Source organism: Piliocolobus tephrosceles, chromosome 5 (genome assembly GCF_002776525.5).
Source record: "Piliocolobus tephrosceles isolate RC106 chromosome 5, ASM277652v3, whole genome shotgun sequence".
Lineage (NCBI taxonomy): Eukaryota > Metazoa > Chordata > Mammalia > Primates > Cercopithecidae > Piliocolobus > Piliocolobus tephrosceles.
In genome coordinates, this window is record NC_045438.1 from 34,204,302 (window position 1) to 34,231,207 (window position 26,906).

Sequence of the window (26,906 nt, forward strand, 5' to 3'; positions counted from 1 at the left end):
GTAATATAACATACATCTTATTTTAGCATAAATGTCACCCAATGGATTACTGAATGCCACAGTGCAAATGGGGTATAAAAAAGTGAAATTAACACCTGGCCGAAATTTTAAAAATCTTCACTAAGTCATTATATCATCAATCAGCCACCAGGAGGGTGTGCTAATTAATTATTGATAACTGACTAAGAAAAAGTGTTACTTTTTTGAAATGAGAGAACAGAATGTCCTGACATCCTATCTTAAAGTCATGTGATTGGAGTTTTCCAACTTCTTTAATTAAATCCCATAATATAAAATATGATTTTATACCTTATTTATAGTCCAGTGACGCACTGAATGTTCCAAATCATTAACCTTGACATAGGTATTCCAAACAACAATCACCCCTGTACAGTCTCCTGAATACATATGATGACCTGTTTAAAAAACAAGATTACTCACTTATGAATGTCCCAGAGTTAGAAACAAATAATAGGAGACTGGGGGAAACCATACCCCAGTAAAACAGTCAAAGAATTGAAGGGCTATTAAAAGGTATTTCAGTTTAAAAAAGCCAAAAATCAAAATGCAACTCACAAACAAACCCCAATTATCTTTAAATGAATTCTTTACTCTTTTAAATTATTTTTGATGACTTATTTCCCCTTGTCACTTACCTGAATTTAACTACAAAAAGAAATGAGCCTCTCAGTACATGTGTATATGGCTCATATTCCAAAGCCAAATAATTTGAACCATCCGACATGTAACATTATTTCTCACTTTATTAACCTATAAATCTATTTTGGAGTCCTAGAAAAATACCTATATTCTAATACATAGTGTTAGTATAATACCTGAGACCCAGTAGAAACTCATTAAATGATCAGGAAATGAATAAAATAATAAATAACAGGTATTCCAATTTAACATCAATTCTTTGGAGTCAAATCATCTTAAAGTTGACAGACCTCAGAAAGTTCAACTTCATACCCACTCAGGAATATCTCAAACACCACCACTAACAGATGGCTGTTCAGCAACTGTGAATTCAGTATTTTACAAAACAACTATTCAATTGGTGAACTGCTTCCTGTATTAAAATATTCTTTGTAATTCTGAACAAAGAAAATCTACCTTCTACAGCTTTGGCCCACCTCTACCCACTGGAGTAAAATGGACCAATTTTCTTTCTTTTTTTTTTTCCTGCACATTTGGATATCTTATGGCCAAATAGTTGAAGAAAGTCTTTATGTCTCTTTTACAATCTGAACTACTGCTATTATGACAGAGTTAGTTTTCAGATACCTTTCTTTCCTGAATATGTTCCAAATTTATTAACATCCCTACAGCTGAACTGAGTAAATCAGCAGTATTATCCTTTCGATCTGGATCCCATGCCAATTAATTATAGTGACAGCCTACATGCCTAGTCTCTGAAATTATGTAGAAAGTGACTATTTAATAGATATAATAAATTTATTTATTCTTTCGGATAATAAAATGATTTATGTTTTACATCTTTAAGACATACTATATTATTCTTTTTTTTGAGACGGAATCTCACTCTGTCACCCAGGCTGGAGTGCAGTGGCGCGATCTCAGCTCACTGCAACCTCTACCTCCCAGGTTCAAGTGATTCTCCTGCCTCAGCCTCCCAAGTAGCTGGGACTACAGGAGCCCAGCACCACACCCAGCTAATTTTTTGTATTTTTAGTAGACATGGTGTTTCACCGTGTTAGCCAGGATGGTCTTGATCTCCAGACCTCATGATCAACCCATCTTGGCCTCCCAAAGTGTTGGGATTACAGGCATGAGTCACCGTGCCTACACTATATTATTCTTACTTTAAATAATTGCAAATTTCCCTTCTATATGTTTGCAAATTTTAAGGTTCTTGAAAAAAAATAAGAATGATAATCACCAGTTCAAAGAAATATATTTATGCAATTTTAAATGTTTAAGAATTTAATAACTTAAAATTACAAACAGAACTCCTTCAATGTCAAATCTATCATATGACCTGCAAAACAAGCATAAACCTAAATACGCACAATCATCAGTACATAACCCTCTCAAGCCTCGATAACTATTATTCTGGTAAAAAAAATTCTTCACATAGCTGGTCTTCATTCATAGTCTCTGACATACCTTCAGTATCAAAACAAAGCGAGTTGATAAAACTTTTGTGAACGTCAAACTGTCGGACCAACATGGCAGAATCCTCTCTCATCTCAACTTTCCATATCCGTATTATGGAATCATAGCATCCTGTAACTACCAGCTCTCTTACAGCTGGATGGAATTTAGCCGTGTAAACAAAAGAAGGATGAGGTAAAACTTTGAAAGTATTTGTATTGTTTATTTCATTTTTCCATATCCTGGAAAAGGATAAGAAGTTACATATTGCTTCTGAAAAGCAGAAGTTTATTTTAACAGTTTTTCTAAGAACCAACATAGCCAATGAACCTTAAGTAAGCAAGTGACAACTACCAATGGTAAACCAAGTTTTAAAACAATGAAAAATATAATGATGATCTCATATTTGATGACTGGAATTTTCACATTGTGACAAAGTTATTTGTTATAGTTATCATCCAGCATATTATATCCACTAATTGTAATCTATACTATAAAATTAATAACTGTTTTTTAAACCTACCTATTTTGCCATTGATTAAACACACATTGAACAGTTGGTAAAATATTGCATTTAGTACAATATGCATAAAAAATATATAAGGAGAAACTTTAATGATTTCCCATTTACATTGTGTATACCACTTTTACAAAATGTTTATTAATGGGGGTTTAGAGAATAGCATAGTCTATCAACTTTTATATTTGTAATTTCAAAGCCTAGATAGTAAAAATGAAAATCTCAGAGATTTAAGAGATACTAAAATTATTATATTTTCAATTCTCAAGTAAAATAAGATTAAAATAACTATGACATTTTGATAGAAAAGATTATCCTACATTAAGCACGTTCTTTTTGTTTAACACTCATTATCCTGTCCTCTAAATAATGGCTAATTAAAAAAAATTAAGATTATAATCACTGCGACAGTCTTGACAAATGAGTAAATCCCTAAGGGTTAATCTGTTAGATACTCTGCATTTCTAGCAATGTACAGAACTAGGTGAAATCTACCAATATACAGGTGCTATATAAGTGTGAAGCATTGGTTTTTAAAATATATTTGGTTATCAAAATTAGAAGAACATATTAATTTTAAATATGAGATTTGTATTCATCCTTTTAATTAGTGCTTGAAAACTAAAGCAAAGTAAGTCTGTTACAAGATTACCGATAAGAGAAAAAAAAACAGTTTCTATTCAAGAATAATATTCTATGAGTTTCCTCAGCAGCTGCTTACAATATAGGATATGATCTTCAATTACTAAGAATCCAAACTAATAATAGAGGAAGTGAAAGAACATGTTTTCAAGTAAAAATAAAACATATGAATCAATTGCACAAACATTTTTTACCACAGTATATTTTCAATAAGCATATTTATAGGAAATATGATGCCTATTAGAAGAATAAAACCACCAATTTTGGGAAAATATTAAAAAGATAAAAGATAAAAAACTCAGTTGTTTGGCAATAAATCTTAGTAGCATTATTTAAAATACTATATAACAGGCAGAAATGAAGCAAATACATCTTCAAAACAGCTCAATATAATTAGACATAATATTTAAAAAAAAAAAAAAAAAGTAAAGCTTTTTGTGTAAAAACTGAACTGGAATCAATGATGGCTTCTGTTACCCAGGCCATGGGAGAATCTGACATTCAAAGGAATATATAAATGGGCTTGGGGAAAAAAAATCAGACTAGATCATAGAGAACAAAGAAACACAAACTTGTAAAGACTGAATGAACACACATAAAAATTACTAGATTTGGGAAAGAAAAAACACACCAAAGTTAAGCCGTATGTTTGGAAAGAGGGAATAATGGGGACATGTAGGCCTGTTTGGGAGCCATTATACATGGAAAAGTCTTTCTGACTGTATTAGGCATTGTTGATTTGAGAAAAACAGATTATTCTGGGGATAACTAAATACGGGTATTTAGGATACACCCATATGGCAGAGAGCTAACCAAGTGGGAAATACTTAGGAGACACTGACAATAATATGTGTCAGGGATCCTCAGGAATAAAGAAGGTGAAGACATGGACAGAAATCCATACTTCTGCCACTTGTGAGCATTTGCAATTCTAATTTTTTTTCTTTGGACAACAGCTCATTTATTACAAGTATTCCTTACCTCTTTCAAAAATCTCCTTGTTGTTTTGATGCTAGCTACAATGCTTCTCTTTTCACTCAGTTAATGCTTTCACAATACTATTTTAATGATGTAAACAGTCCTAAATTAATATCAGTTTTAAAGATAAATAAGGAAAAAATGTGTGCTTTAGTATAGTATACTACATATTGTGTGCAGAAACCCAAGATAGCTTCAAGGAATAATAGAAGTTGAGCTAGATTTTAACTAATAACTAAAAACCTATGAGAGCTCACAAAAGGCATTTAATTTTTGTTGAATGAATGAGTTAGCAAGAGTAGGAGAAGGTCATTTAGGTACAGGAAAAGTAGGTAAGTTTCAAAGGGCAGGAAGATGCCAAAGAAGATAAGATGCTAGGGTGTTTCAAAAGATTACGTGGGTGAAGCAAAGGGTACAGGGAAGGGCATGAGAAAAGAATGTTGGGTCAATGAGGAACATGCCTGTTAGGCCATGCTAAGGAACTGGAAAAATTTTCAAGGGACAATGGGTAAAGTCTTTTAAAAAATTAAGGCATTATGAAAGATAGTTACGGAAAGATAATTTTAGCACAGCAGAGACAGAGGACTTAGAGAATGAACACTGAGGTCAATAGCAAAATAGGGCTTGAATTAAAGCAAACGCGATAGAGAGGATGTGACAAAACTGTGAGCCTTTTAGGAGGAAGAATTGGCAGACTTTAGTGCTAGTTAGATGTGAAAGAAGTGATGGGAAAGAAAGAAGGGATGAACACTACTCTGAGTTTTCAGCTTGGGAGACGATGGATAAGGATGCCATTAATATATATGTAAGAGAATTAAAGGAGGAAAACAAAATTTAAAGAGGTCGGTAAGTTTGGTTTTGGATTTGAGGTGGCAATGGGCCATTTAAATGGAAACGTGTAATAGGAAGTCAGATTCATAAAAAAAGGTGTGCACTAGAAGTCATCAGCATATCAGTGAGAGTCAAAGCTGGGGAAGGTAAGAGAAACTAGGATAAGCATATAAAACCAGGAGATGATCAAGTAAAGGATCCTGGGGATAAAACAGACAGACAATCGGCAGAGGAAAATGAAACAGAGAAAGAGAATGGATAGAACTGGTCAGAGTAATAAAAAGAGAAGAGAAGAGATTGTCAACGAAAACCATGAATTCAAAATATTTCAAGACTGGTCAATAATCAATTACTACAGTGAAGGCAAGCATAGCAGGAGTTAAACTGGCCAAATGGATTTAAAAATAGCAAGAAACTGCCAACCTCTTGAAGAAAGAAGTTTAGGTAGCATGGTGGGAAAGAAAGCCAGAATAACTGGGCTGAAGTAAAGACAGTATGTGTAGAATGCTTCTGATGGTGTAGAAAGAGAAAAATAATGGGCTAGTCTAGAAGGCAGGAAGAGCTAAAAATGATGTTTTTAAGATAAGGTCATTTGAGCATATTTCTTTTCTTTTTTTTTTTTTTTTTGAGACAGAGTCTCAATCTGTTGTCCTGGCTGGAGTGCAATGGCGCAATCTCGGCTCACTGCAACCTCCACCTCCCGGTTCAAGTAATTCTCTTGCCTCAGCCTCCCAAGTAGCTGGGACTACAGATGTGCACCACCACACCCGGCTTATTTTTGTATTTTTAGTAGAGACAGGGTTTCGCCATGTTGGCCAGGCTGATCTTGAACTCCTGACCTCCAGTGATCTGCCCACCTTGGCTTCCCAAAGTGCTGGGATTACAGGCATGAGCCACTGCACCCGGCCCATTTGAGCCTATTTCTAAGATGAGAGGACACAATCAATAGAGGGAAAGATATTCATCAGACTAGTAGATGTAATACAAATTTTCAGGGACTGAGATTAAAAGTACAGGTCAAATAGCCTTTAAAAAGTCAGTCTCATGCCTCTTTGTTAAGAGATGGACAGAGATTAAAAATGGATATATCTATGGATATTAGGAGGGAAATCAGAGGGAAATATATGAAGTTCATATCTGACTAAATTTCATCTAAACTGAAGATAGTCATCTAATGAAATGGGAAGACTGTGATTTACTGTAGAGAATGTTCATGGTAAGTTTGGATCTGCTGCCAGAGGAATGAGAAAAGGAAGCTGAGTAAAGTAAAAGGATTCCTCAGCAGAGATGACAGCTTAGGTGATGTTAAGACTTATAAATCCAAAGTCACCCCTCAGCAAAGTTAAATATTTCTCTCTAGTATGGCCTGGCATTAGACAGAATGGCTGTGCTAAAAGAACAGATCAGATAGGTTCTTGAGGATATTGTCAAAAGGGAGTAATAGTATGTTCCCAGCATGACCAAGAAGGAAGTCGATTGTTACTCATTCTCGTCTTTTTCATTTAAATAAAAACTAACCAATAATGATAATATCTTGATTAGACATTTTATACAGAAAAGGAGGTTGGCAAGATCAGTAGACGAAGTGGTCCAAACATTGAAAGTAAAACGAACTGTTAAGAGAGAAGGCAGAAGTAAATGACAATGAGTTCAGCATGGATCTCAACTGCTTACGTGTTAGTTACAGGGTAGAGCAAGCAACTAAAAAAGTATAAATGAAACTTTAAAAGTTTGCTTTTAAAATGTTTTTGTGATACTTATTAAATTGAAAAGGGATAAATTATTTTTAAGATTGACATTCTGAAAAATGCAAATGTCTAACCAATCTATAAAACTCTTACAATGTAAGGTACATGTGTCTTTCCTCTACTGCGATGTGCTGAGCGCCACTGGATTCCAGCCTCTGCATACCCAGCCAACAGTGAAGGCAGCAGCCCTGCCACCAAGAGCTTATGCTCTAGGAAAATCTCAGGTGTTTGATCACCCCTAACCTCATCTTGAAGCATCGATCAGTTTACATATGATCATTTAAAGATGGTGTGGACTAGAAATATTATATACTACATAAATAAAAGACATTTAAGAAAAATGTCTTTAAAAAGTGTTACTGTAATTTATGGAATCAGTCTGCATGATACATATTTATGACAGTCCCTTCATAGCTAAAATATGACTGGAGCATAAGAGTAGTTACATCACCTTGTATTCTCTTTGCTTTTCTTGATGGCAAATAGTACGCACATAAGTACTTCTCAAGGATACTAACCTGGCAGTGCCATCAGATGATGAAGTAAGGATGTAGCGATCATCTTTTGACCAGGAAATATCATAAATGATATTGAGGTGGCCACACAATTCTCTCATGAAACGACCAGAAGGAATTTCATATACTAATGAAAATATTTAGAAATTGGTAGGTTTCCAGACAGAAATCCTTAATCCAATAATATACAAATACATAATTTAATATTATTTAGACATAAGCAGTCTATAACAAAATTATAACCAAAGACATGTGCAGCATAAAGAAAATTTAAAAATTTACTTAAGAATAGTTTTTCATTTGCTTTACACAAAAATTCACATGCAAAATTATGAGTTATAATTTTGCTACAATTATCAATTATTTTCATCTCTTTAAAGAAATCCCCTAAGAATCTTTAACAACAAATTTATCAGTTGAATAGTAACATTTACATTTCAATTCACTTAAAATATTCTATAATTTGGGCTTTCATTATTATTTTACCTGAAAATCAACTAAATGCCAACCAAAAATGTAATTATTTGAAGTAATGAGAAATTTAAATTGTGCTATTGTCAAAAGTAAATTTTAATACTAAAATGAACAGGGATAGTAATCAGGGATAGTATGGGAATTAACAATGACTCAATCAGACACAAAAAGCACTGTGGTACTTTACTATATGTTTAAACATAAAATGAAATCCAAGATAATAACACAGAAAAACAAAGTTTCCAAGTCTCTGCTTCCATCTAGTGGTAAAAATCAATTGCCTTTTAAAATACTTAGCAGTTCAGAAATAACAGCAGTCCCCGCTTATGTGCAGTTTCACTTTCTGTGATTTCAGTTACCAGCAGTCGACCATGGTCTGAAAATATTAAATGGAAAATTCCAGAAACAAATAATTCCCAAGTTTTAAAACGCACATCATTCTGAGTAGTGCTATGAAATCTCGTGCCATCTAGCTCCATCTGTCCAGGATGTGAATTATCCTGTGTCCAATGTATCCATGTTACATTGGATGCTAACTGTCTATCAGAAACTTAGGAGCTGTCTCAGTTATCAGACTGGTTGTCACCCAGTGCTTTTGTTCAAGTAACCCTTATTTTACTTAATGGCCCCAAAGTGCAAGAGTAATAATGTTGGCACTTGGCATATGCCAAAGAGGAACCATAAAGTACTTCCTTTGAGTGAAAAGGTGAAAGTTCTTGATTTAAAAAGGAAAGAAAAAAATCATATGTTGAAGTTGCTACGATCTATAGTAAAAATCTATCTGTGAAATTGTGAAGAACGAAAAAGAGGTTTGTGCTAGTTTTGCTGTCACAACTCAAATGACAAAAGTAATGGCCTTCAGTGCATGGTAAGTACTTTGTTAAGATGGAAAAGATATAAATCTGCGGGTGGAAAGCATGAGCAGATGTGTTTCTACTGATGGCAATCGGGTTCAGCACTACTTGAGGTTTCAGGCTTCCACTGAGGGTCTTGGAACACACTCCCTACGGAAAAAGAGGGTCTACTGTACTTGCGGAATAGCAAAATAAGAGTCTTAAAAAAATCTCCTCCCCATAGAAGCAGCAAAAACACTGGCAAAAACTGTCAAAAATCAACGTTTTCAGAATTCTGAAAATTAAGTAAAGCTTACAAAAATTTGAAGAGTATTTAAGAAAAATGGCTGAATTTGGTAAGAACATTGAGCTTTATTATGGTGTTTTAACTTGCCATGTTCTCATTCCTGTCTCAAACTTTAAAGGAGCCTTAAAAACCAATAAAAATCAGGAGATTAACAGCCACTGGATGGGGCAGAACAGGTCTGATGCTCCCTAAAAGCCCCATCCCCAAAGACTTCTTACTATTTGACAGTCTGGCCCTCCAGGAAAGATCCACTCTCAAGGCCTGCCTTTATTTGACCTGGCTCAGAGCATGCTCTGGGAGAACAGCCCTAACCTTAAGGTGCATGTCACAACCACCCATGGCATCATTTAATATCACAGCTGCCTGAGGCACTGATACTAAGTGAAGCTAAGAAGACGCTCACCAAAGAACTTAAAATAAAAACAAACAAACAAAAAAAAACAAAACACAAAACTGGGAATGAGATGTCCATAGGGGACAGTGATAAGCTCCAAAATATTCCTGGGGAGGATTCCCATGCATGTATGTGAAGGCAATATGCACAACCAAGAAAGACCTAAGAGTCTTTACCTCTTACTCGGGCTGACCTGAAGTGGCTCAGCACAAACAGAAAGTAAAGCTAAGGCAGAGCTGTAGATTGCCTATTGAAGCACTGAAGGTATACCCCAACATACACAGAGTCCCTCAGCAAAGACCAGTAGACCTATCCACTCAGGTATTTAAAAATCGCTGTCTGACCACTAACTTAACCGAGCACAGACATCAATGGCAACACGTGACAGAGAGTAAAGACTACAGAATTAGTCCAAAATCACAAAGCTAACTGCAAAAATAAATCCTGGGTAGGTGTGAGGGGAGAAACGGGGGGATCTGATTTCCAGAGCTGCCACACTGTATTATTAAAACATCCAGTTTTCAACACAAAATTATGAGAAATAGAAAAAACAGGGAAGAGTGGCCCATACACAGGGGAAAAAAAGTAGTCTACATAGAAACTGAGGAAGCCCAGACCCTGGGCTTTCTCAACAAAGACTTTTAATCTACTGTTATAAATATATTCAAAGATCTAAAGAAAACCAGGTCTAAAGAATTAAAGTGTGAAAAGGATTTCTCACCAAAAAACAGAGTATCAATAAAGAGACAGATATGATTTAAAAAAAAAAAAAAGACTACCTAGAAATTTTACAGTTGAAAAGTACAATAACTGAAATAAATAATTCGCTAGAGGGGCTCAACAGCAGATCCAAACTGAAAGAATTACTAAATTTGACAATAGGTCAATTGAGATTATCCCATCTTAAAAAAGCAGAAAAAGAATGAAGAAAAACAGAAAAGTTTCAGGACTTGTGGGACACCACCAAGAGTTCCAACACAGGCATAATGGGACTCCCAGAAGCAGAAAGAGAAAAGGGCCAAACAGAACATTTCAAGAAAGAACGACTGAACACTTCTCAAATTTGTGAAAAACATTGATCTGCACATACAACAAGTTAAAGGAATTTCAAGTAGACACATCATAATCAAATAGTCAAAAACCAAAGACAAAGATTCCTCTTCTTCCTCTATTTTTGATATTTAAGCAATATCTCAATCTACATAGCATTTAAGCAGGTTTATTTAAGCATAAATAAGATATTTATCACAGAAGCTCTCAAAACATAAAATCAGAATAAAATAATTCTTTCACTATGCAAAAGAAATAAATTACTATTAATAACTTAGGAGCATTTCCTAAGAACCTTTTTTCCCTCTACATATGGGCTTTTGATGAATTTTAAAAATAGCAGAGTGGTAATCAAATGACACAAGTGATTTTTTATTTTTAAAATTTATTACTATTTCGTGGGGAGCAATATCTACTTAATAAATGCCCACCAAGTCAATTATGAGTCCCTGATGAAAAAAAAAGGAATCAACCAAGTAACAGCAAACTGTGTTAAGCTGAGAAAAGTTCAGTAAGATCTAGTGTTTAGGGCAGATGCCCACAAGGAGCTGGCTACTTCTACAGAGGAGAGCTGGTCTTACTATTGAGGCAGAAGTAAAGGAGAGAGTATTTAATGCTTCTAAGTCTATATGTTAATGCTCACTTTAAAAAGTCTCTAAAGCTACAGAAATAATTGCTTGGCCTCTCTGCTGACTTCCCTAACATAATGAGAAGTTTTCATCTAGGTACTCTTGAGTCAACTATTTGTATTGCACTACACAGCAAATTTGGGGGCTTTTGTAACTCACATCATCACTGCTATCAACTAACCACACTGGACTCATGTTCCCCATGAGATATATTAATCCTTGTTTCCAAATTTCTGTATTTAAAATACAAAATGTTTACAAAAATCCCCCTGCATGTTTTAAAAATAAATTTACCATCTTTCATTTGATCATTCTCATTCTACTTCTGAACAGTTATTGTATAGAAAAGTGTAAAATTATTATAAAAGAACTTTCTTTACTTGAAGAAATCTGTTCTCTTTAATTGAGTAGTAAAGGGGATTACTCAAGTTAAGATTTCCACAAATTTAAAAAACTAAAGAACGTCCTCCATGCAGACTATAATCAGATTAAACAGGTAGGATTATTACTCACAAATAATTGGATATCCATCCCGGCTGGCACAAGCTGCTGCTAATATTCTTCCATTGTGGGAGAAATCAAGACAAAAACATCCTCGTTCTCCTGCATTTAGTGAGAAGAGGTGTTTGTTTGGGATACGGCAAGCCTAAAAAAAAATACATTTAAAAAATATAAATTAGAAAACATTAAAATGCAAAGGCTAGTTTTAAATTTCAATTACTGTAGTTTTTTTAAGTCCTTTTATGACGCAGAGAAAGGGAAAAACAAGTATACAGAACGCTGAAAAACCATAGTAAATTACTTTGCAAAAAGAGAATGAGTGCCTATGGAATTTTTAAAGTGGATTTATTCTTCATGTTTAACTAGTACTTAATTCACCTAAATATGAATAGAAAAATTTCAATATCTGATACTCTAAAGCCATCACTGCCACATTGCTTCTAAATAGCTACTAAAAGAATGTATGTCACAGCCTTATTCTTATTAGTGACAGCACTAATAAGCCACTTTTGTTAAAGTCACAAGCTTTTTTCAAGACCACAAGTACCTATGGGGCCTAGCTTAAGCCAGAATGTATGAATGCCCATTCTCTCTTTGCATATCTTAAAATAATCACCCTTTGTGGCTGCCTTCCAAAATGTATTTTCAAAGTAATCAATTGGCCCTTATTGGTCTCTCATTCATTAGTACAATTTCTTCAAAATTTTAATGTTTTCACTCTCTTCTACCAGATGAAGCCCAAATTTTCTGGGTATTAATATATACTGTAGAAAATATCAGTTACGTTTATTTATCCTAATTCTATCTCTTCCAACCTTCAGTGAGCCTTAGATCTTCTGTTTCTTATAATTCAAAAAGTTGAATTAAACGTACACTGGCCTCTTACTATACGTCATGAAAGTTGTACTTTATTACAAATGTCTTTCAGTATATTCATCACAGCCATCCTATGAGTAGCTATTACTAGCTAAGAGTAACCATTATTAGCTCTACATGGCTAGGAAGGATTATTCAAAGGGTCAAGCCCAGCTTAATGGACCTACTCAAAGACTGTTACTTCAAGGGCATGCTTTCTAAACAGGTACCAGGTTTTTCACAAATAGTACCAAGATCTAGCAGTACCTCGGGAGACAGCATTACAACCAGCTACTAGGAATGTGAAAAATTCAAAAGAATTTGTTAAGTGTCAATCGTGTACCAGACTCCATGCTACCCATTTTCTCTCTGCATCCTCCATCCACATAATTAAGAAAAGGGAGAGGAGAGTAACAAGGAACAAAAACTGAAAGAAATGTCATGAGGCTTTACAACCACTTGCTGCTGCTCCTAGAGTAGGAAGTGTAGTTAAGGAAAGCTCTGTGCCCAGTTACCTAGGCTGAAAATGAAAACATTGAAGCCACAAATATGTTCTTTGTATTCTCAGGGTTTGACACTGTGCCCTATCCAGAACAGACACTCCAATAAAGGTCCTCAAAAGCCTTGACTCTTTCCCCTCCTTTACTACCTTGTCAGTCACTAAATCATGCTCGTTCTTACTTTCTGTCTCTCGTATTCATTAGACCCTCATCAACTCACACATCGATGACTGCCATCTAATTCTGATGTTACTACTTCAAGATCTCCCCATGCCACTGCCCGCATTAATTCATCCTCAAATACAACTGTTATTTTTCTCACTCACCTGAAAACCTTCCATTATTCCTCACATCCCTCACAATCAAGTATTAGGCTACCATTTGAGACACTCCACAATGTGGGCCTAATCCAGTACACTACTTCATCTCCTCTTTTACAAACTCCGGTTTCCAACCAGCCAAGCTTTTGAGTGCCTAATGAATACAACAGGTCCTTTCCCACTTATTTGCAACTTTGCCTTCATATGAAATACCCTTCCTTATCTCTCCTTCACTCACCCCTACCTTGGGCATCCTAGCCAATCTCAAGCTCCACTGCTGAATGAGCCCTTCTTCCACCACTGTAGTTCAGTCTTCATATCTGCAATTCTCGAATGTTTTTAGTTTCCAGATGCTTTACATTCTTGAACATTTTTTTCAGAGGTTATTTGGAGTTTTCATAAAAATAAAATAAAAAAAACCATGCTAACTTTAAATGTCTAGCTTAATGAAATCTAGATTTTCATAACTACTTCCGCTCTCTTGTGATATCACATGTTATTTAGCCTCTAGAAAATGCTAGTGCATACTTGTGAGAATGAATCCGAAAGAGACTAGTAACACCTTAGAATCATTATGAAAAGAAGTTGACTTCAAGAACCCCCTGAAAGGGACTCAGAACTCCCAGAAGTCTCCAAACTGCATTTTGAGAACTGCTGATCTGTACAATCATCTTTATACCTACATTTCCTCATTTCCTCAAGACTTCTCCTAAAGCCTATCTGAAAATAAACAACACTGTAACTGCTTTCTTTTCCCACCTAACCTGGAAGTTCCCCAAGGGCAAATCTAAGTGTTATTCTCTCCATATTATTATGCTTGAAGTATTGTAACACAAAGTGATTTTAAAATGTATCTGTAAAATCGGCCTCAAGAAAAAAGTCAAATGTGATGTAAAATACAGAAAATGAAGACGACTAAATAAGAACAGTCAGCTCTTATTTCTACATTAGATGTTTGAATAAACTAAGATGTTGAATACATTTCATCCGGTAGTAGCTCATACGCATAAAATAAACCACTCCATTCTTTGTAAAAACAAGTAAAAAATTGCAAAATTGTATCAGCAAGGCTTCCCGCCATTGCAAAAAATGCTAATCTAGTAAGAACACTTTAGTAAAAGCTTAAATGCTGCTCAGCTTGTGGTAGAAGTATATATATATATGTACATATCTCTATCAAAGTGTGATTCGGGAGGAAGCCAGGTGTTGTAAAGAATTTCATGAATCCATACACATTAAGAGATATACGTCTTACAGACATCAAAAATCTGTTTTAAAAAAATTTTAATTTTTTTTTAAGAGATGGGGTCTCATTCTGTCATCCAGGCTTGAGTGCAGTGGCACAATCATAGCTCACTGCAGTCTTGAATTCCTGGGATCAATCTTCCTTCCTCAGTCTCCCGAGTAGCTGGGACTACAGGTGCATGCTACCATGCCCACCTAATTAAAAAACCTTTTTTAAGAGAATGGGTCTTGCTATATTGCCCAGGCTAAAAATCTACGTTATCTGACTGCTGTTATAGGCTGAATTGTGTCCTCTCTCCTGCCACTCACACCCCTACCCCTTGTCACCCAAATGAGTATGTTAAAGCTCTAACCCCTAGCACCTCAGAATGTAACAGTATTTGGAGATGTGGTCTTTAAAGAGGTGATTATGTTAAAATGAAATAATTATGGAAGGGTCCTAATCCAACAGGGGGAAAGACAACAGGGGCGTGCATGCACAAAGATCATGTGAGGAGGCAGCGAGAGGGCAGCCAACTGTAAGACAAGGAGAAGCCTCAGAAGAAATCAACCCAGTCAGCACCTTGATCTTTGCTATGGACCAAAGGCTAAAGGCTATGTCCTCTCAAAAACCATATGTTAAAGCTGTAATCCCCTAGGTGATAGTATTTAGATGTGGGGGTCTCTGGGAGGTAATTTGCTCCTGAGAGTGAGACGCTTATGAATCAGATTTGTGCCCTTATAAGAAAAGACGCAAGAAAGGTGATCTCTCTCTCCTCCATGTGAGAATACAGCAAGGAGGAGGCTGACTCCAAGTCAAAAAGGGGACCCTCGCCAGGAACTAGGCTGGCTAGCATCTTGATCTTGAACTTCCCAGCCTTCAGAACTGTGAGAAATAAATGTCTGCTGTTAAAGCCACCCAGTGTGTGGTATTTTGTTACAGCAGCCCAAGCTAATACAATTTACAATTGCCCAAGTGCCCGAACGAAGAATGTAAGATAGTGCTTATATACACATGCTAGGCACTCTTATCGTCAAATTAATTAATGGAAAGACAAAATCATAAATAGCAAGGATTTTAAGTAGTAAGCTAGATATCCTAGGAGTTATCGGAATTTCTAAGGTAATAAGTAAACATCTAAAGAAATCCACTATTATCAAACACTTCACCTGCCCAGGGAGTCGCTTCCACTTTATTACTTCCTTTGACTCTTCTAATCCAGGTTCTGTGTCTATTGGGCTTGACTCATGGTGATGTTCACAATGCACTGGTTTACCTTTTTCCTCCTGAAGAGCCATCATAGAGCGGTAAGATGGCTTTATCTAAACATGCATTAAAATATGAAAATTTATATATCATGTCCACCTTTTTCTTTTTCTAGCATATAGTTTTAAAAATACTGAAACAAATAATATGTATTTTCAAAATGTAATCCAGAAAAAATTCTACTTTTATTTGTACATTATTCTAAATAAAATAAAAAAGCTACTTAAAACTACAGTCCTATAACCAAAAAGTCTTAAAAGGTTTTGAGGAAAAAATATGACTACAAATTTACATGAAATGATTTTAATAACTCTACCTTTTGTTTCTGCTTCTTCACCAATACTTATGAGTTATGCCATGGCGCTGATATAATACTGTATCTTTAAAATCACAAAACTAGTATCGTAAAAATCTCAAGTTTTAAAAATCATTTCTCAATAATAGATTTAACTCCATCCAAACCAATGCAAATCAGTCCTGTAGTGACAGTATATATCAGCTACAGAATGTGCAAATGACCTGAAAAATTAATGTCTTATAAGAAATAAGACAAAAGCAAAACTTTTTTATTTTAGGGTCAATTCTTTGCTAAGATTATTTATAATATTAATCTATGGAAAACAGCAGCAGTAGAAACATTACATACTGATTATTTGAATAATGTTGTGAAAAATGTACCCAGGAATTAGGAGTCTGCAAACTGCAGCCCACACACCAAATTTGGCCTGCTACCTGCTTTTGTAAATAAACTTTTATTGGAACACATCCCACCCATTTGTTTAGTTATGGCCTACATATGTCTATGTAGCTACTTTCACACTATAAAGGCAAAATTGACTGAAACTACCGGGCGAAAGCCTAAAATACTATCTTGCCCATTATAGAAAATATTTTTCAACTTCTGCTTTACGTCCACCTTTTATCTTTAATTTTTGAAAATCAAATTATAACAAAACATTTTTCGTAATACTAAAAGCTGTATTTCACATTTAAAATTCATTTAAGCATCTTTTAAATATCAGCTATTACAGTCCTAATATATAACTCCAGATATCTATTAAAATTATTATTAGCAGTCTTATCTTTTTGGAAATGAAAAATATGTTATGTCACCATTTAATTTCAACACTAGAAGATATACACTTATATGTACTATATTGACTTACACAGTCTGGAACCTTCAGTCCTCTTACAGTTACATACAGTGTTGATGGGTAACGATTTCTTGGACATTTTGACCACCATTCAAACACCTCAACAACATTTAATTGGGATCGAGGCTTAGCAGGTGGGTAATACAGCTGCAAACGAAGTTTTGAGTTGATGTTTGCATTTCCATTGGCTCCCAGAAGCTTAAAACAAGAATTCATATAAAATGTGACCGTCACTGAAAATAAATATATCCAACAAAGCAATAGCATAAAGTCAGAAACATTTTTAAAAGATTAATATGGCATGCTGCAATTTCTTAGTTTTACAAAGCAAAGAACACTACATACTTAGTTAAGCACAGTTCCAGATCATTTTTGACAAAAGGTAACCCAAATGGCTTTTAAAATATTTTCCTGACAGCTCTCTTTTCACGTATACAACAATTTCAGACTGTTGGTATGGCATTTACACTACTGTGCCAGATTTCACACTGAACAAAGGACGTGATTGATATACAGTCGTCTGAAATAATGATAAGGTTAAACTGTATATTTACACAAGACACAAATTTTCCATTTGTTTAATATCAGTATTTTTAATGGTTAAAATTTTATGATGTTTTAAATTTTTAAAAACTTAAAACCATTTCAAGATAATTAAACTCATTTAAGCCATTCGTTACTTTTTTCAGTATTTTAGTGTACTTTCTTTCAAAGGTCTATCTTTAAAATCCTATTAAACAAAACTTATGTTTAAACTAACTAAATTGAGATTTTTGTCTTTTTTTTTTTTTTCTTGGCAGAATCTCATTCTGTTATCCAGGCTGGAGTGCAGCGGCAAAATCTCGGCTCACTGCAACCTCCACCTCCTGGGTTCAAGTGATTCTTGTGCCTCAGCCTCCTGAGTAGCTGGGATTACAGGTGCACGCTACCACACCTGGCTGATTTTTGTGTTGTTAGCAGTCAGAGGTTTTGCCATGTTGGCCAGGCTGGTCACGAACTCCTGGCCTCAGGTGATCTGCCCACCTCGGCCTCCCAAAGTTTTGGGATTACAGGCATGAGCCACCATGCCTGGCCTTAAATGGAGATTTTTATAAGAAAAATAAAAATCTTACCAAGTCAGAATACGTTCTCTTTCATTAGACCATGACTCAACATAGGAAATGAAATGTCTAACCTTTATGTCCTCTCCAAATTAGGAGCAGAAAGATAGTTTGAACCCTTTGCAACAGTTCACACAAAACATGGAAGTATCTTAAATCAGAAGAATAGGCACTGAGTGCAGGGAACGTATTTAACAACTGTTGCCCATAGACTCATGTAACTTGGAAAGTAAAAAAAACACAGAGTCAAGAAGACTCTAAGATAGCACTGTCCAAGAGAGCTTTCTATAATGATGGGAATACTCTAACCAATTTGGAATCCACATGTGGCTACCTTGCACTTGAAGTATAGCTAGTACAAATGTGAAACTAAATTTTTAATTATATTTAATTTGAATTCAAACTGCCATGTGACTTGTAGCTACCAAAGCAGTGTAACTCCAAGTTCATAAATCTGGGAGAGTGGACAGATGGTGGTACCACCAATTGAAGTAGCAGAGACAGCAGCAAGGATACTCAGTTTGGGAGAATCTGAGGTATCTATAAGTCATCCAAGTTGAAATGTCCAGTAGGGGACTGAATTTACAAATCTGAAGCACAGGTGAGAAAAGTGGTTCCAAAAAAACTGGGTTAAAGATGAAACCATGAGCAGGACTGATATTAAGGAGGTAGGTAGAAGACCATGAAGGAAACTGAAAGAATGGTATAAGTAAAATCAGGAGAGGATGGTGTCAAGAAAACCAAGGTAACAGAGTTTCAAGAGTGTGATATGTAAAATGCATAGATGTGACAAAATAACTTAAAAACGTTCAATAAATTTGGAAAATAGAAATCATTAGTGATTTGGTTGGAGAAACTTTAGTGGCAGAGGCAAAATTTAGAATGTTGATCAGGAATGATGAGTTCAGGAATGATGCATCAACAAGAGAGATGGCAAAATACAGCCCATCTTTTCCCCTACCCCTTTAGGAAAGAATGTAAAGACAATGGAGGTTATAAGCTGAGCAGATGACATTGTGATTAGTGTCAAATGACACACAGGGGTAAAGAACAGTTCCAAATTGAGTAATAGATATGTTCAGTCATTAAATCATAAGCACTCGAGACTCCCTTCATTAACTCTCCTACAGCTCCCCAAAGCTCATCTTGGTGATTTTAAAGATATTCCCCAGCTTCTAAACCATACTTTCCATAGATTGTTTTAATTTAATCAGGCAATTTAGTTTACATTAATATGCTGCTTAGCATGAGTAAACAACTAAGATTCAGCCAAGACCCTGCTATTATGGTTATAAATTACATAATGTAGAGCTCAAATAAATAAGGCTTTGTCACTTTTTAGTTTAAAAGAATAGCCACATATATGTACTAAAAGAACTGAGAGTACCTGAGAATCTGAGGCATAGCTTAGAATTAGGATAAAGTCTCATCTGAACAACTGTAATAACTTAACAATTATTCAAGACATCCCTGGAACCAATAGGACAGGCAATAAAAGATTTAAATTTTAATTGTCTTCATGCCATTTTCTTTTTTTTTTTTTTTTTGAGATGGAATCTCACTCTGTCACCCAGGCTGGAGTGCAGCGGTACAATCACGGGCCACTACAACTTCCATTCCCTGTGTTTAAGCAATCCTCCCCCCTCAGCCTCCCGAGTAGCTGGGATTACAGGCGCACACCACCACACCTGGCTAATTTTTGTATTTTTAGTAGAGATAGGGTTTTACCATATTGGCCAGGCTGGTCTCAAACTCCTGACCTCAAGTGATTGGCTGACCTCAGCCTCCCAGCATGCTGGGATTACAGGTGTGAGCTACTGCATCCGTCATGCCACTCTCTTAAAGATGAATTTTATCCTTGCCACTCTTTCCATCATCATTGATTAATTCTCTCAATATATATTCACCAAGCACTTTCTATGTGCCATTAATATGCTGGGAGCTGGTGATATTATAGCATGGAGTTTCAAGAGAGTGATATATTAAATGCAAAAAGATGTAGTAAAATAAGGACTAAAAATGCTCAACATATTTACCCAAAAGAAGTCATTGGTGACTCTAAAAAGCTTACAGTCTAATGAAAAAGACAGAAGTATTAGAAGACGTGAAGCACATAGAATACCTTACCCTTTCTGCGGGGTGGGGATGGGATAAGGATAATTCTTGACTGCCATTTTTGCCAATGGCATAAGATGAATAAATAAATAAAAATCCATACAGTATTTAGAGGTAAAAATGCTGTGAAATATGTTACTGTTTCCCAAGTGCAACTTACAGTAAATACTGCAGATGTGCACGAATCTTAGCATAAAAGAAATGCAGTTTCTAATAAAACCACAAGATGGCAATGTTTACTATGTGAAAGTGAACTTTTTTGCTTTTTTTTTTAAATGGCTTTTTTCTTTGCTCTAAATCAGTATCAAAGCTGGTACGGAAAAAGGCATAACAGATTTATATAAGGGTGATCACAGATAGTACACTGGACCAGGTGATTCCTAAGGCCACTCTCAATTACTTACTCACCACAGCCAACCTGGCGGCTATTCAGTCCTTTGACTGTAATACTTCTAAAATCTCTCTCTAACCTCCAATATGGATTAAATGTTTCAACCGGATTTTCACAGCATCTGCTCTGTAGCACATAATAACGTAGGTAACAGGTCTGCATAGAAATTAAATTGGAGGGCAGGTATATAAAATGTCTAATTTATCTACAAATGTACTGTATTTAGCAGACTATCTCACATTTTATAGATCACATGTGTTGAATGAATGGATGCACAAATGAAAATGTTTTTATAAGATGGTACAAAATAGACTAATTACTCAAGACTTCATAATTTAAATTGATGTCTGAAGGAATAACAGATAATACAAAATTAAAATATCCTTTTTAAAAAACATCAATCTATGTCTTTCATCTTTGCTGAAACATCCTCGTCAAAGACCTCCTAGTCAGAGACACCCAGTCAAAGACAAATGTACAAAGACATTTTTTACCTAGACTACTGTAAGAATTTCCTGATTATCAAGTATCCACATTTGCTCCCTCTAGAATCTGTTCTCTGCATAACAGAGTATATATCTTTCTAAAACATAAATCAGATTATTTTATTGTTTTGTTTAAAATCCTACAGTGGCTTCCCATTGCTCTTTAAATTCTATAATGGCTTCCTCTAGCTATAATGACTGAGAAGACCTCATCATAATTAACATCCCATTGACCTTAGTAACCTCTTCATGCACCCTTAGTCTCTGTCCTCCAATCCTGGTGGCCTTTTTATGATTTTCTGAATTAACCCTGCTCCTTCAAATATCAGGGTTTTTGCATATATTGTACCCTCTACCATGGACCATCTCTTCCCCACTGGTGAGGTGTCTCTTCCTCAGGAATTCTTTCCCTGACCCCACAGTCCATCATCCATCCCATACCTCTTTACGATACTTATAAAAATTTATAATTAAATGACAAATTGTGAAGTCAACTGTTTTATGTTTATGTTGCTGGAATATGAAGTCCAGGAGTTCAAAGATTTGTCATCTTTGTCCACTGACAAGAACAGCAGCTGGCACATAGAAAAGTCTTAATAAATATTTGTTGAATTGAATAAATGGCATGGCTGTTTGTGTCTTTTTTAATGCTACGTCCTCAGAACCAAATAGTGTAACTGGCACATAATGTAACTGGCATACAAAAATTTATAAATATTTAAGAATCTGAATGAGCATAACCTGAGCTTGAATTAATAACTCTTCATTCTTACAACCTTACCTTAGATTCTAATTCCTTATATGAAACCAAACTGACGTGGGAGAAAGTAGCCAACTACATTTGAAGACTATTTTAAAAGTGTTTAAAATGGTGAAAAACATACCTTAAGAAATGCCCAGGCAATTTTCCGAAAGCCACATTCTTGGTTTTGAACCTCAGAATTATTCTTAATTTCATCCATGCTTAAGAAATCAAGAATCTGCAAATAAATTCACAGAAGACTAGGCTACCTAAAATTTAGTATTTTCTAACGGTATATTATTACAAATTTTAAAAATCATTTGTATAATACTTAAAAACACTGACCTTCACAGGGAGTAAAAACATTTTTATCTCATTTCATTCACCTTAAAGTTAACTCATTCAATTAGGGAGGGTCCATTTTTTGACTACTTTATCTTTCATTCATAAATACTAAGATTTATTTCAAATTCAGGGCAAAGTATTAATCACCTCAAATATAACCTAGGTACAAATACACTAGGCATAGAATTCTTAAGCTTTCATTGTTTTTTATGTATCACAGCAGACTTCAAAGGATTGTTTAAAAAACTCACGACTGTATTTCTGGGTCTTTGTCTTGGATCACCTTCCTGAAGTTGAGGATTTTCTCTTTGGATATATGTTATAATTAGGCTTCTAAAGAGGATTTCTTCCATTCCTCTATCCTGTCTGGACATTAAAGCTCATGGATTTGCAAGCAACCTGCCACAGAGATTGTATTCTAGGTACTTATAAGAGGCTATCACTTCAAACTTACTGGTGCTTATTAAAAGCTCAGCTGCGAAAATGAGACCTTTATAGAAAAAATACTGCTTGAGAAATGATACAGACTCCATTCGTCTGTGTTTTTTGGATACCTAAATCTTTATTACAGATATAATACATGCTCAGTGAAAACATAATATAAAAAATATATATATGCAAAGTAAAAACAACTTGTAATCCAGACCCATAGATGGCCACTATGTTAATGGTGGCTAAATCTTTTTCTGTGCATTCCTAAACATATGTATGGAACTACAAATCTAATAATGCTACTTCACAAATTATTTTCATATAACATGTAGTGAATATCTCTTCATGTCAATACATACACATGAATACCATCATGTTAATGACTGCCTACTATTCTTCCGTCACAAATACCATAAACTTAACAAAAATTATAATTTATTTAACCATATCTCTTACTGATCTAAATTTAGGTTATTTTATCTCCCTAAAATTTTTGCCATTATAAACAGTGTTGAAATAAATATCATTGCACACACATCTTCGTGGACTTGCCATTTTTTCCTTAAGATAAATACCTAGGAGTAAAATAATGGTTTTAAAGACTTGTGACAGACATTATCAAGTTGTCCTCAATAAACACGTAAAAACTGAGATCAAAAAGTAGTTGCATAGGCAATAACATATTATATGAAAACTTAAGAAGCAACCAAAAGCGTTTATAATACAACAATCTATCCGAAAATTATAACAAATGACAAATTTTGAAGACAAAGAAAAAATTCCTTAAGGTAAAAATTATACCCATTTTTCAACAATAACAGCTTTATGTAAAGCACACACAACATAATCACAAATGTAAATACTGGAATATTTGTATCATAAATACAGACAACCTGAAAGTGAAGGATCATAAAAACAAGTAATTCTAAAAAATGAATCTTCAGCACTGGTTACGCCAAGTTACTTGCTGTTCCCATGCTAAACTTCTCCATCTAGCTTACACTGGAAGGGGGGCTTTCTCTACTTTCCTTTGCTTATGGAGACAGAACACATGATAGAGAAAAGAAATGTGGTATTCTAGGTTCAAACTATCTCCAAACACATTTTTTTACACTTAAAATTTGAGTAACTTTGGAGAAATCACTTTTACCCCAAACCTCATTTTAAGAAAATTATATAATAACTAGTCAGCTCAAAAGCCATCTATTCCATAAAGCTTTCACTGACTTCTCTGACCCACCACTAACCCTTTACATATCAGAAGTTCTACATCATTTTTGGTTACATATGAAATTGCATTAATTAACTGATCTGTGTATATTTATTTATCCAGGTGGTACACATATTCTTAGGGTGTCTGATACAGTTAAATGAGTTTACACTTTGTGAAATGGGTTAAAAATGGAGAAATACATTTATATAGAGTGGATTCATCACTTCATTACAGTTAACAGTCACAGGGTTGTTGTAATTATTAAATGATACAAAGTAGGCAAAATAGTACTCAGCAAATATGCTATCACTGCTTATAAAAGGGCGTCTCACTTGTATTCCACAGCATTCTACAAACACTAAATCCTAGAGATTAAATTCTCACACTTTTTTTTTTGCATTATTGGACTACTAAAAATAATAGCTTATATCTGTGCTATTAAATATTAACTATCATTTAATTTGAATTGCTCCATTCAATTCATACCTCAAAGAACAGGATGACTTTAGGACTCTCATCAGAGTCTCGAAGCAAATAGGGAAAATTTTCATTAAATATAATTTGTTCTTCCCACTCTGGAAGTCTTGATTTTAATTGCTTAAAATCATATGGCTGGGTCATAATAGGAAGAATACAATCCACATTCTCTTTTTCATAGTAAGATGAAACACGCCGTTCACTGTACAAAAAAAGATACTTCCATTAATGCAATTTTTATAATTTTGAGGTGAGAAAAAAAAATATAGTGTATAAGGTGAGGCAACCAGAAATAATGAATTGCCACAATAATACAAAAGGAAAGATTATTTTGATGTCTATCTAAAAACTTACAAATTTTGTAAGACTTAAAAAAGTAACAGTCCATCTTACATTTGTGTACTATCAATCAGTTTCACGTGATTATTTTATTATAGAAATATAAAGTGAGAAGTATGATTATACCTTTGCCATACAAAGCTGGAATAAACTCCTTCAGAATTTTATAAGAGTTTATAATAAAATAGACATTGCCAGGCACGGTGGCTCACGCCTGTAACCCCAGCACTTTGGGAGGTTAAGGCAGGTGGACTGCTTGAGCTAAGGAGTTCGGGACCAGCCTGGGTAACATGGTGAAACCTCGTTTCTACAAAAAATAGAAAAGAAGTTAGCTGGGCATGGTGGCACAGGTCTGCAATCCCAGCTACTTGGGAATCTGAGGTGGGAGGATCACCTGAGCCCAGGGAGGTTGAGGCTATAGTAAGTTGTGATTGTGCCACAGCACTCCAGCCGGTGAGAGAGAGTGAGATCTTATCTTAAAAAAAAAAAAAAAAAAGACATAAAATTGACTTTACATAAAAAAAGGCACAAGACTGTAAATCCCTTGAGCTGTCATATTTTCTTTGCATGCCCTAAGGCAAATGAATAAGTGAATGGGTTTTTTTTTTTTGGACAATCTTCCTGTTTCCATTTCCCACCGGCTTTCCAAACAATTTTTTTTAATTCTATTATAAACATGTATTTCATTGTACTTTTCATTTGGGATTTCATAGCTAAGCATGCATTAGCTATAGAAGTAATCTTAGAAAAACATTAAAGATTCATCTACCTTACTTGAGGCCCAGATAACATTACTTTCAAAAGAAAAATATGAGGTTGGACAATTAAAACATTTACAAATGCAATATAAAATATTTACAATGCAATTTTATGTCATAAATTATGTCTAGTAAGCTGGTAGAAGCTCTCTACCACTTAAAATGAATTATTCCCTTCCACTTAAAAGTAATCACTGAGTCAGGCATGGTGGTTCATGCCTGTAATCCCAGCACTTTGGGAGGCTGAGGCAGGCAGACTGCCTGAGATCAGATGTTCGAGATCAGCCTGGCCAAACTCCGCCTCCACTAAAACTACAAAAATTAGCCAGGTGTGGTGGCGGGCACCTGCAATCCCAGCTACTCAGGAGGCTGAGGCAGGAGAATTGCTTGAACTTGGGAGGCAGAGGTTGCAGTGAGCCAAGATTGCACCACTGCATTCCAGTCTGGGTAACAAAGCAAGACTCCATCCCCCTACAAAAAAAAAAAAAAAAAAAAAGTAATTACTGAATTCTATGTTCTCCATTTTTTCTATAACATTCTGATCAACGTTAATGATTGATGAACACCTACAACTAGTAGACTATTCTCTAATACAAATCCTAACTCCATTCCCACTGACTTTCAACTACCAATGGCAGAAAAAAGACTTCTACTGTAGACAGTTTCAGTTTCAAGAATTAGCTGTGGAATTAAAAAAAATTACCTATCATCTTTCTTGACATGTTGACCAGTATGTTCATCAACCACATGAATTTTTACCATTGGGTGAGAAATCATAAAATCTGACTTAAGTCTATCAGTTCGGTGAATGTAAACTCCCAGGACAAGGTCATCATCAAGCAAACATTTGGGATAGACTGGGCTATCTCGGCTTGTTATTTCATGAACACCATCACCATCAACATCTTCTTTATCATCTGTAACTACACGCATGGAAAAAAAAATCAATATTATAATTAGTTGTTCCCACAGTTGTATTTACATATAACCTAATCTTTAAGATCTATGATGATTTCACTTTGTTAACAAAGGAACTTCAAGGGGAAAGAAAGAAAAAGCCAGACAACAGCAAACCATAGTCTGAAAGTAAAATACTACATTTGCTAATGCATTAAAAATAAGGTGAGAAATCCTTGTTTATATTTTTCCTAATAAGTAGGAGAAATACAAAAAGAAAAAAAAAAAGAGAGTCAAAGTCAGAAAAGTAACTATATCTACGTATTTTCTAAGTGGAACATACATGACTTAACTAGAATTTCTACCTCTGGGTAGGATGCAGTAGGATGCAGCAGGTAAACACTTTGGGTAACAACTGGACAGAGCCAAATAAATTACAAATATCTTATTTTAAATTTTAAAGGCATCAGAAAGTACAGAAACAAGGTATACTAGACAGATTAACATTCCAGAAAGGGAGAATCAGTCAGAGGTCAGCTGATGGACTGGCAGCTGCTTCTGTCTCTGGGGACATTTGCTGATTCAGGGTGTGAGCTGAAGATCAGAGTTTGGCTTAAGCAGGTCACTGCCAGGAGAATGAGAAATCAGCAAAACTTTCAGTCATTCCACAGGACTAAAATGATAAAACTGGAGATTTGAGAAGCCTCAAACATGACCAGTTTTTCTCACAAAACTGAATTCTGATGCTATAG

At 35.0% G+C, this 26,906-nt stretch overlaps 1 protein-coding gene across 2 annotated transcripts in view; it reads right to left on the bottom strand.

Moving 5' to 3' along the window:
- AHI1 (Abelson helper integration site 1) overlaps positions 1-26,906 on the bottom strand; it is a 227,370-nt gene that overhangs the window by 161,309 nt on the left and 39,155 nt on the right. For both annotated transcript variants that reach the window (XM_031935545.1, XM_023230652.1), the window contains exons 8-16: positions 25,961-26,180; positions 24,170-24,362; positions 21,836-21,931; positions 16,873-17,058; positions 15,610-15,762; positions 11,553-11,685; positions 7,356-7,479; positions 2,131-2,360; positions 310-416 (exon numbers count right to left, since the gene is read on the bottom strand). In XM_031935545.1, the coding sequence (XP_031791405.1) occupies positions 310-416; positions 2,131-2,360; positions 7,356-7,479; positions 11,553-11,685; positions 15,610-15,762; positions 16,873-17,058; positions 21,836-21,931; positions 24,170-24,362; positions 25,961-26,180 (1,442 nt within the window). The remainder of the gene's footprint in view (positions 1-309; positions 417-2,130; positions 2,361-7,355; positions 7,480-11,552; positions 11,686-15,609; positions 15,763-16,872; positions 17,059-21,835; positions 21,932-24,169; positions 24,363-25,960; positions 26,181-26,906) is intronic.